This window comes from Apaloderma vittatum, unplaced genomic scaffold (genome assembly GCF_000703405.1).
Source record: "Apaloderma vittatum isolate BGI_N311 unplaced genomic scaffold, ASM70340v1 scaffold3339, whole genome shotgun sequence".
Taxonomy (NCBI): domain Eukaryota; kingdom Metazoa; phylum Chordata; class Aves; order Trogoniformes; family Trogonidae; genus Apaloderma; species Apaloderma vittatum.
The window spans coordinates 19674-32073 of record NW_009736017.1 but is presented as its reverse complement, the minus strand read 5'-3'; the positions used below and the strand labels follow the sequence as shown (position 1 = coordinate 32073).

At 42.4% G+C, this 12400-nt stretch overlaps 1 protein-coding gene across 1 annotated transcript in view; it reads left to right on the top strand.

Moving 5' to 3' along the window:
* The window catches only part of DLGAP1 (discs, large (Drosophila) homolog-associated protein 1), a gene marked incomplete at its 5' end in the record, with an annotated part of 125480 nt that extends 120964 nt beyond the window's left edge, over nt 1-4516 (top strand). Inside the window, 2 exons of the mRNA XM_009876826.1 lie at nt 237-389; nt 3234-4516. Of these exons, the coding sequence (XP_009875128.1) occupies nt 237-389; nt 3234-3443 (363 nt within the window). The remainder of the gene's footprint in view (nt 1-236; nt 390-3233) is intronic.
* Nucleotides 4517-12400: the final 7884 nt, after the last annotated feature.

Below are 12400 nucleotides of genomic sequence, written 5' to 3'. Positions count from 1 at the left end.
GCCATCGGGGAGTAGGGGCTGGCAGGGGCACCGCGGCTGGACACCGAGCCAGACTCCTCACAAACCACCCCTGTGCCCCGCCAGCAACTAGTGCTCCGCTTTTGCTCCTCTCTGTCTCTCACCAATGGCTGGGATCTGCTGAAACTGCTCTGCTAGCAAGATTTGTAACCATTTGCACAAATGCTTTACTTTAAGAGGTACTAAAGCTGATGTGTTTTTCTTCTTCTGTTGCACAGAATCCTAATGCACATCCACGGCCGACCTCCCAGGATTTAGCAGGGTTTTGGGATATGCTGCAGTTGTCCATAGAAAATATTAGTATGAAATTTGATGAACTTCATCAGTTAAAGGCCAATAATTGGAAACAGATGGATCCTCATGACAAGAAGGTAGAACATTGTAGATTTTGTATGCTTCATTTAAAACCCTGCACAAATACTGGACAGATTAAATAGGCCTCTATGTTACAGCGTTGACGTTAAAAATGTGAAATGAAGCTCATATCAAATTAATTTCATTGTAATAACAATGTTTACATAATAATCATCTGGGATATTATCTGTAATATGTTTCAGGCATATTTTTAAACCTGATCTGTCTTTGTGAATCGGATAATGGGAATGTAGTACTTTGTTAAACTTTACCTTTAGTCATATTAGAAGATCAATCATTGGAAGGAACTGCCTTATATATTGATTCTTAAAATTAAATAAATCACATTTATGGTTCATATTATTGCATATAGCAAGAGTTCTAGGTTGTGTTACTGAAAAAACTAGGGAAGCACTGTAACTATTCCTGACTTTGGTGACCAGATTACTAACAGAGCAATATCAAAAATATGCCTTCCAAAATGTTACATGAAAAAACATTTTTTTGTCTGTTTGTTTGTTTTTTATTTATTTTGGTTTTTTTTAGTGGGTGATTTCATAAGCAGGTTCACTTTGCTGGTAGTGGTTTTTACCCAAGGTAGCATAAAAATCATCTGGAGCTTTGGTCTTTTTTTTGAATGTAGTCTTCTTCTGTCATCATGAAAAACTACCACATCTCCAAGTGCAAGCCACATTTCACTCTCCATTCTCATTTGGCATCATTGCCTTATTTTTCTTCTCACTATCCTCATCAAGACAAACAGCACTTGGGTGAGCCAAAACACACAAATATTTCAGAAAATCCTTAAAAGAGAGACCCATTCCTAGAGGAATCAACGGTCTAATGTCATGCTTCTATAGGTAGGTAATTTGGTGTCTGAATTTCCACTGTGGCTGGTCTGATAGCAATGAGTACAGCCAGCAGGTAGGATCACCAGAAGGAGGGGGAATATGACTTACAGGTACAGTGGCTCAGACAGGAGTTTGGGCTGCCCAAACTTACGGTCAGATGGCTGCTGATGACCAAAGCGCTGTTTTCTTTTGGACAAATAACCATAATAATATCAAACCACATTAATCTTGCAGCAGGAAACTTGCAAAGGCAGTGCTGGTAGCACTCTCCCTCCTCCTCCGATCAAGACTAAACACTCATTCCTGACTTAGGAGTTCCATGTTCACACCATTTGTGCACACCTAGTGTGTTTTGTAGGGGAATGAATGGGAATGTGTTTTCCTAGCCCAAGGTACCAAAGGCAAGTCATTTTCTTATCTTCTATTTTTTTTCACTATCTATCAGAAAAGGAAGTTAAAAACGTCAAACATGCATGCACAGAAATGCTGGTATTATGGTCTTTCATTAGCTTTTACAGTAAAGTGGATAGGCCAAGTGTTTGCAATCGCAGCAGTAAGAAACGAGAGCTTTCCTTAAAAAAAAATGTGCCTTTTCTTTGCTTCTGAAAAACATTTCAAAGAGTTTCCAACAAAAAGAAGACTATAATGGGTTAAAAGAAGTTAAGTAGTGCTGAAGAAAGGGACCTACAGTAGTAAGGTAAAGATTTTAAAGAATTACGCTGACCATGTTCCTGTTTCAACAGCATTTGTCTATGATTTTAGATGAAACAGATCATCTTTTTTCCTTAAAAAGGATTAAAAAAAAAAAAACAAAAAAAAAACTTTCTGTGGAATTGATATTTGCAGTTGCCTTTGGCCTTTGCCACTGGGCCCTTTTTAAACAGCATAGATTAATCCTTGGATGGAGAGAAAAAGCAAAGTATGAATAAGTGTAACTAAGCACCTTTATATTTCAAACCGTGGAAGCTGTTGTGAGCAGCATGAGAGAAAACGAAAGGGCAGAATGGGACCTTTGTAGTGCGATAAAATCCCTTCGCTCAGAGACCGTGTTCACAGTTGGAAGGGGATGTAACTTAAAAGACAATCTAATTAACTTGACAAAGTCTTTGTGGCCGCCTGAAATTCAGACCTGAATACACTTTTCTTTTTCGGGAAAGATCCCTCGCTGAGGGTTTCTTTTGGGGTTTTTCTGTGGGTTTTTTTTTTTTGTGTGTGTGTGTGTACATGCGTCAGGATGTACATAAAAGTCCTCCTTGTTGATCACATATCTGGAGCTAGCTGCCACCGTGATGATTAATGCATGTTCTCTTTATGGTTTTTAAGTTTTCCCTACCAGTTTTTCTATTTCTAGCTGATTGTTGCTTGTCATGCCTATTTAGCCAGAGGCTAGAGTTTATGAGCTTGCACGGTGAGACCTAAAGCGTGGGGTTTTTGAGCAGTCATTCAGCTACTGCTAAATATATATGCATAAGTATACGGTGTTTTTTAAAAAAAATATTGATTCTGACGCACCAGCTGCAGGCAGCTAGTTCCCACCTGCGTTTGGGAACACCAAAGCCACGGTATCTCCGTGTCACGAGAGCACCTTTAGCCTTACACACGTGTAGAAGAGGGTGTGCTGGCAGCCGGGGCTCTTGCGGTGGGAGGCCACGTCCGAGACGCTCTCCTTTCCAGTTCCCAGCACCGGGAGGAGACGCCTGGATCCCCCCTCCCCGCCCTGGGGAGCCGCACTAAGCGGTCAGCAGTGAGAGCCTCGGCCCTGGCAGCGCCGGGCGTTTAAGGCACCATCTCCAAGGAGAAGTAGCGCCGCGGCTGGCCCTCCCTTCCCCTTTGCCCTTGCCCTGTGTTTATGAACCCTTGAGCACAAAAGCCAGTTCACTGAAGACAGAAAGGCAGATAAGAGCTAACAAACCTTAGGTAAAATGTGTGTTCTAACTACTGACGTATCCTAGTTTTTCCCGCCTTTCCCTGAGAAGCTGTATAATGCCATTAACCTTCTGCTTTGATCAGGAGAGAAGGGTCCCTCCTCCAGTGCCAAAGAAGCCATCGAAAGGTCAGGTGCCACTCATACGAGAACGCTCTCTGGAAAGCTCGCAGCGTCAAGAGGCCCGGAAACGGCTGATGGCTGCCAAGCGCGCTGCATCGGTCCGCCAGAACTCAGCTACCGAGAGCGCCGAAAGCATTGAGATATACATCCCCGAAGCCCAGACCAGGCTATGAAGGGATCCAACCGGGAGGACTCTCTCTGGCAAGACAAGCCTCATGTATAATCTGCCCCTCTAGGCTCCTGCTCAAGGTCACCACAAAGTATTTGTACCTCCTCCTCTCTCTCGCTCTCTCTCCCCACCTCTCCCCTTCCCCTCTCTCTGTACGCAGCTGCCCCGATGCTCCCAGTGAACTCCACTGCCGTGGCGTAGTTGTCGGTCCTCCGAGAGATGTCCTCTAATCACCTTTGCTTTCTGAAGGTTCGCCCATGTCATCACGATGCTTTGTCACATGTACTGATGCTGCCACTTTGCCTCATGTAGACAAGTACAATCCTTTTTTTTTCTTTTCTGTTTGAAACAAATAAATGCAGCGCTCAGACTTCCACACACCCGCGCACCTGTACAGTAGATACTCCATTTAACTTGCTCATGATCTTTTAGTTGACCTAAAGCTAGTCTGTTACCCGGTGTACAGCAATATCAAACCGTTAGGGGACTTCGGAAATTTTAGTCATGCAGGGTGATCCTTTCGGACTCTGCCGTCTTCCTCACAAAAGATGAAAGGAGCTATGACTTGGATTCCCTTCTTTTTATTACTGTTTTTTTTAAAGCAGATGGCGCACTTTATTCTAAACCTCTGAATCACACCTTCTCACCTGAATTTAAGGAGTCATACAAGGGGAGGGGGCTGGGATGGGATTGGGGGGGGAAGAAAAAATCACACAGCTCTGGGAGGTGAAAAAGTGGAAGTATATCCCGCAGGTGAGATGGCGAGGGATAGAAAAGATCCTCTGGAAAGATACCTGCACACTCACAGCTGCACAAACTGCCTCATTTTTATTTCATCAATCACTACTTAAACATTTCAATCAGCAGAAGATTGTAAATTCGATCTTCCAGGGAAATAATCTATTTTGAAAGGCAATAAAAGAGTGAAAAGGAAGGAGATAAGAAGCAATGACAGTTGAAGAGATAATATAAAAGAAGGATTTTCTTGTCCAAGTATTAAGAATTTTTAAAATTGTACTGTATTGTCAATTCCTCTTGTATTGTATTGTATGGATTATATTGGTTAAAAAAAAAAAAAAAAAAGAAAAAAAGCTTGGTTTTGTTGATGTCTTAATCTCGGTGGGACCATCTGATCTCACACATCCACGCAGCCACACACGGACACCTGTAGGCGAGTTGCTGTACATGGAGCCTCTGATGCTTTTCCAGGCCAGGCTTGCTTTGCTCTATCCACAGCCGGTTGTATGCTAGAGTTCAGACTGCTTATCACCAAACAGTCCATATCTAGGAGTAAGTTTCTAATTCAGCCTCCTCTTGATAGTATAAAATACCCATTTGAACAAGAACAATAAAGTATTTTTCACAAGTCATGGGATCAATATGAACTTAATTTTTTTCACGACAAGCCTTCCTACCCTGGCTTCTGCCACTGTTTTGCAGTCACAAAAAATACGCATCCTAAGTAGCTCATTAATAGTGGGTGGAAATGGCAGACAGTAGGGCTGAAGAGGAGCCCGAGAGGTCAGCCCCTCCAGCCACTCCTGGCCAAGCCGGGGGCTTGTCCTACAGCTCCTCTGACGAGGAACAATGCTGACCACGCCGCTAACCAAATTCTCTTGTGCCAACATTAGGAAAGCTATGTCAGGCATGTTGCTGAAAGCAAGTTGCGTGCATGAGTGTGAGTGTGAGTGTGGGTGTGCGCGCGCGCACACGCGTGCCTAGCTGGCATGTGCTGCTGAAAGCAGAATTAGCCTGAGTGGGTTTGGACGACGGGGCTGGTTTGGGGCAGAGGAGCGCTGTGTGGCCCCGGCTGTGTGCACAGCCCTGTGGTGGTGCTTTCCGGACCCCTCCACAGGTCTCCTTGTGCTCTTTGCCCCAGAGCAGGGGTACACGGGAGAAGAAGGCAGGCCGCTTTCTGCTCCTGATGGGAAGGGGCACAGGGGCAGGATCCCTCGTGGAGGGGCACAAGGTGCAGCCATTGCCGCACGCCAGTGCTGGCTGGCTGTGCCCGTAGCTGTTAAACCTGTACAGACAGTCCAACCCATGAAAAATCCCGCTTGCATGGGTGGCGTGATTCTGCAGCTTGCACTTAAAAAGCATTTAAAGTCATCATCAAAAAGTTACGCTCTTGCTAGAACTATTCATTGAGATCATGCCAGACAGCTTCTTTTCCTACGACATCATAGCCAGGTGCTAATTTAATTTTATTCAAGAAAATAGGAGAGGTAATAGGTTCTGGCACCAAGTACTTTCATGAGAGCATACTAAAACCACTAGAGAATTTGCTACCTCTCAAAGCCATTGATATCTGAGCTATGTCTTTATAAAACAGGGCACAAATATTTACTGCTGTGGTTTACAAGATAAGGGCTAATAATTTGATATATAAAAGACTTTTCACTAGAGTAATCAGAAATCCAGTGTAACCCTAGACCGCTTTGTGTTACAGGAGCTTCGAAAGGTTTGACCCTCTAAGCATTTGAATACTAGTGTATTTGCTAGTTTTGAAACACTTTTAGCAGCAAAGAAACATCTATGTGTTTGCAGTATGTACTAGTGCCAACTGCCACTTTTGAGCATTTATAGTCATAGGAAGTATTAATTGTTTGGAACTCATTTGTACTGAAATATTCGAAGTAGTATCCAGGTGAGAGTCCACATTCACAGCTCTGTCGCAAACTGACTTAGTTTTGTGAACGTTTTATGAAAGATGAGTTAAGACTTTGGTTGACAAGTGGCTACAGAAATTTCTAGCCGGCAAGTTCCCCCTAAAAAAGCAGAAAAGCGAAGACTATCTAGTCTTGTACATTACAAATTACTGTATTTGTATATCATAGAATATTTTTAGTATCTATTTCAAATTAATATATTCTTAGCTGAATGCCTGTTAGATCATCTGGTGCTGGAGAGGTTGTTATAATGTTTGCTTGGTTTTTTAGCAAAATATTAAAAATACAGCCAAGAACAGAAAACATAAAATAGAGTAATTCTGCCTCTAGAATGCCACTAGTTAACCACTTGACTCATTTACTGACACTAATGCTAGTATATTTGCTCTATCATCTATTTTAGTATGATTTGTGACTATTTGGTTTTAGTCTAACCTGCCCAGTGTATATTAAAAATGCCTACATTCTGTTTCACTTTGGGACTAAACTATTGCTTTTTTTTTTCTTGAAGGAAATTTTAGAAAAGGTTGGTTTTGTCTCCTGCTTCAAAAATTAAAAAAAAAAAAGTATTTAATATATTTTTTGCAGATGTTTCCATAAAATTCTCATAATCTTTTTGTAAAGAGAGATGAAGAAATGGATTAAAGATTTTTAATATTTGAAAAGGTAAATAGAAATAATTTATTTGTAATATATTTCATTTTATTTATTGATGTTCCCTTAATGCTTTGATGTGCACTATCACTTTAATTTAAACTGTATCTTTGTGAATTTATTGATTTTTTGGTTTGGGTTTTTTTTTTAAGGAAAATGGTAAAATGCGTATTTTAAGTAACTGGAATGTAAATCACTGGCCTACCTTGCATTCCCAAATGTGATTTTAAAAATGTTTTTGATCCGAAACAAAAGACACAAATTTGAAAGCCTTTAGGCAGAGGAGAGTGTTTTTATGGCTTAACAATTTGGGTTTTCCATAGGATTATCTATCTGGTTTGTGTGTGGACAGGAAAATGTAAATAGATGAATGTTTCCCATAATGTAAAAAGAGCAAATTAATAAAATAATTAATGCACTGCTTGTAAGAGCTGTGGGTTTTCAATGCAAATTCGTTCTTCCAGAACTGCCAAGGCATTTCGTTTCATGTGGTCGAGGATGAAAGCATAGGACAAGCAGAATGTTTCTCTTAAGCACTGGTTGCTTAAGACTCATCCTACAAAGTCTCATATGAAGTGTCCCGCTGAGTGCCCTGGAAGTGCTCATCTGCACAGAGTTGCTCACTGGCGTAAAGGCTGTCGTGATCGAGGCCTTGAGCCTTAGCAAAATCTTCAAAGGCACTTCTGCACGGAACCTGGCCAAACTCCATGAAGATGTCGGGAGTTACGCTGGTGACTTCAAAAGAAGCAGCAAGAAAACCTCAGCCTGTTTCTTTTCCCCCTCGTTGGTTCCCTTCATCTTGCACTTATCTCCAGTGATGACTGAAACGTGGGGGGCAAAAGAGACCTCTGGCAGAGATTCCCTTCAACTGGAATCCTGATTCCAGACTCAGTTTTCACACTACATGAAATAAACACAGTCATCAAATCCCACAGAAATATGTCCCAGACAGTGTTGTTTGTGGCTATACCAGCATTTAAACAGATTCTGATTCAGTCTATAGAGTCTGATAGCTATACTTATAGCATGCCAGTACTGCACCACATGCCATTTGCCCACATCTAGACCCTCAGTACAGGAAGAGCAGAAAGATTTGCAGCAGGGATCTACAGGCAAGGAAACTTCTGCTTAAAGGTTTACTACCACCAGGATGAAGGGATTTCTCTTCATCTGCTGGAATTAAAGTTCTCGGTCACTGAATAACTGATACACTAGGGATGGAAAAAAAAGAGATGGTTTGTTATTTTAAAAACCTTTCTGAGGTTGCTGGTATCTTTTTGTAATGGTAATAAATCAGAGGACGTAAAATAGCAGATGTGTTTCAAGCTGTTCTCTGGCAGAAGAATGAAGAAGTCCAATGCATGGCTCATAGCCCTGCTTTTCATGCATGCTTAAGGTAAACTTTATCCCTGTTTATACTCAATGGTCCGTCCAGATCAAATCATGAGCGTTCCCCACAAACATAGCTGTTCATCAGTTTGTTTGCCAAAGTCTGTTTTCTTCTGATAGACATTTATACTTGCACGTAATAGGCAAATAATACATTCCAACCATCAGTTTGGAGCATGCTCGCCTATCAGATGTGTTGAGAGTTGGTGTTGACTTTGAGCTGACATTTTTTACATCAATTAATAAGAAAAACATCAACTGTTCTGCTGCTATTGGCATTTGTCATTGAAGTCATAGGTTTATACTGGATTTGGAATGACGTCAACAACTGAAGTTCTCTTTCCGACTGTGCATCACATAACGGGGTCAGGTCAGCCCCAGCAGCCTGTGAAGCACAGCTGAGCTTGTACTGAGCAAATCTGGGACCGGTACCCATAGCTGAAACATACTCATCCCCTTTCCCTTTAGTCTGACGCTATGCCATTGACCTCAGAAATTTTGCTCTCCTGCCACTGCACTCTCAATCAAAACCATCTTCCCTTCCCTGTGCTTTTGTACATGGTGGGCAGGTTTATGCAGCCCCTCTTCTATGCTGTTGATTGGTCACTGTTGTTGCAGAAGAAGATAGATCCTATCATTGATTCATCAGGATGCATTTGGTTGCCAGCTGCTGAACATGACAAGACTGACCTTACCAGCCAGCGGTCAGGCTTTCCCACGCCTGGGTCCCATTGGTGGGCAGCATCCTTTTCGGTAGCACGGGCAAATACAGCTGGTCCTCTATGGCTCTGTGAGTCACATGCCCAATCGGCAGTGAGACAAAGGGACAAGGAAAGGAACAGGGCTTCCTGGTAATTGTGTTTTTCATGGTTCTTTTCACTGATCCGGTAACAACATAATCACAGAAATTAGAGACAGAAAAGCTCTGCTGGGGCATTGTGTTAACACTCTGCCAGTTCCAGATTGCGATCTACCGAGCTGTGGCAGGTAAGTCATCACCTCCCTGGTTGTGCTCCACCCAGGGGGAAAAAAACAACACATGAAAGCAAAAAAGAAGAAAGAGATATATTAAGAAAGAAACTTAGCTGTGACATTGCCACCACCTTTTATGGACGACTTCTAGCTCAGAGGTCTTCACTGTATCAGCTCTGAGATGAACAATCTCCATGATGGAGTGCCGGGCTTTTCCTTGTTTTTAGCCAAGCATATTGGAAGCAGTTATGGATTTTGCCAGCTCTGTTCGAAGGTGAGAAATACTGGAGTGTTGCAGAATGCCCAGAGAAAGCAAAGGCTGCACAGCTCCCAAGCCACACTGCCACCACTCTGCCACATTTCAAATCTCTCGAAGGTTTGGGGAAAGGACAGGCCTTGCCTGTAGTTAAAGAAAAGCAGTAGTGTAGCAGAACGGAGTTTGATGGATGTTTTGCAGGTGTCAAATGTCTCACCAAGGTAAGATGAGTCACTTGTGTAAACAGCCATGTTGCTGAGGCAAACATCTTAGTTTGGAGGTGGTAACTGGGCAGCCAAGACGTTGAATAGCAAAAGGTAACCCCTTCCAGTGTAACTAGCCCATTTCACTAGTGGGAACACCTAGCCTATCACTTCTCCCCAGCTTTTAACAAAAGAATTGTCAAGGTCATGTCCTTAAAATACTATGACTTGTTTTTTCCTATTGTACTGGCTATCGGTGCTCAGAATTGCAATCTGAAATCACTTTGAGAGGATATGTTCAGCAATGGGTTGCTGCAGTCCTTGAACAATAACTGTGATCACCCCTGGTTTTGTTGTGTGTGCTCCCCAAAATATGTAACACTAGGATGTTAATGCTTTGCATGAGTTGGGCTATATTATTTGTTGTCTTATGGTATGTTCTTTTTTTTTCAATAAGAATTTGTCACAATAACTCACTGTGCTTCAGTCATTTTGCCAGTCTTGAGAAGAAAAATATTCTACCTCCTGAAAAAAAAATCCAGTACTGAAACTTCTTCAATTTGTAGATAGTTCTGGTAATTCATGGCCGTGCTAGGCCTAGGGGGGAGAAACAGCGATAACTGATGCACTTCAGCATGTGCCATTCCTCATCTGTCCACACAATAATTGATGGTGAAAGGGACAAAAATCAGTAACAGTCAGGCAGCTTACAGATGATGCACCAAAACTGTGATGGTGTTTTGCTGGGCTGTGGTACTGGAGCAAAATGAGCACAGAGAGCATAGGACATGGTACCAAAAGCCTAAACCGGGAGTGCCGTAAGTGGCCCCAGAGAAGGAGGAAAGCGGGAGGAAGGAGAGGGACTTGACGGAAGAGCTGGGATACCACCATTAAAGCTGCAACAAGTTAATCTGTGACAAAAGCGTTTGCTGTCACAGTCTGTAGTGACCACTCCTTCCCATCTTGGAGCAACGTTTCATTAAATAGTTTTTAAGTATCTGTCAGCCCTTCCCAGCCCATCAGTGACACCATAACCATGATTTTCATGATGTGCCACGGCAGAATCATGTCCTAAAGAAGCCCCCGGGCTCCCAGCTGAGGGCATGGGAGATGCTCAAGTCCCAGGGCAATGCTGGGGCTTGCACGGGGCAGGGCTTTGTCACACACTACTGAAAGCCAACTCTAGGAGAACATGGTGTGGATTTAATACAAATAAGAAGTAACCCAGGTCGGTTCACGGCTGTTACTTCCATGAAGTATGCCTTCAGGCTGGGAAAGAAAAGTTTGAAAGGGTGAGTCCTGTTTTCATCTCACTAGCAACTGTTTAAATACAGCGTAAACACCAGTGTTTGATTTTTAGTGAAGCTACACAGTTACATTTGCAGTGTTGGGACAGAAAGGAGACTTTACGCCAGGCTAATTGCCAGCTGTGGAATTTAACGGAGGCATAAACATGAATCTTTTGCAGCTTCAATGGAAACATGTTCATTTGTTAATCTCTGAGTGAAGCCAGAACAGCTATGCCTAGAACACCTGAATTTTAAGTCATGATCCTAGGTAAGAGGATCCTATGACTTTGCTCACTGCCCTGACTCACCACAGTAAATACTGCTGTGATTTAAAGAGATGTAAAAAACCGTGACTTACTACCATGAAGCCATATGACTACATATAACAAATAGTTTCTTTGATAAATAGTGTGTATCAATATGAAAAACTCTATGAAGTACTCTTTTGTATTAATAACCTATTGCTTCAGCTGACAACAAGAGTCTTCTTTTGTTTACATCTTTCCTAGCAATAGCATCATGACAACTGCAGCCTGTCTGCAAGAATGCACATGGACCTGGGAACCCAGCCATACGCTAGCAAACTGCAGTGTCCACAAGTTTCTCATCCTTTGCTTAATAGCCTTGTGTTTGTATACAAAGGGGGAAAAAAGCTACTTGTGTGCAGTACTGCATTCATTGCAATGATTTGTGTTGATTGACTTCTCCCAGGAAATGATGAAATTTCAGGTAGGAAGCTGCTTACCCCTGTGTATTTGTCCTTCCTGAGGTAAAGTATTTCTTAATAGAAGGAGGGGAATAAAACCAGGAAACCAAGCCAAAACAAAGAAAACATGTTGAAGCACGCAGAGTTTGTCATTCAAGTGTAATCCAAGCAGATTTTGTTTGTCAACAGTTCCACGCGCCAATACAACAATATTCTGAAAATATTATTAACGGGAAATGTTTTCATGTCAAGTAACACATGTGAACTTACCACTAATGATCCAAGGCTTTTCCAAGTGTCAAGCGAATGCAATGCAGGTGCTGTCTCAGCATCCCTACCACATGTCAGCCCCTGCACCACTGGCAGGGGCTGTCAGCTGAGGTGCCACTGTCTGGGAACTTCGCCTCCTGGTGCAGCCCTCACTCATACGATAAGAGGACATTGTGCTGTGGGAGCCACACATTTTCTCCTTTGCCTTGTACTGATGCCAGGTCAGAAATTCCACCAGAGCCAAGTGGATCAATCTCCTTAAACACCAACAATTACACTCTCCTGGGACAGAGGTTTAGCATTCAACTCATCCAGCTTTTGTTCAAATATCTTCACACTTCATATCTCTCTCTCTCTCCACTTATTTCACAAACAACATGAAATTCCTCTCTCATACCTCAGGAGCCAGTGTACTACTATATTTGCTCTGGACTTTCAGCATTATAATTGGTAGCAGAAGTTGGACCTGTTATTTTTCTTCCTCTCTCAAAAGGTCAAGGAAACATGAAACTGCAAAAGTCTAATTCTTTTCTGTGTCACATTTGTGTAAGCC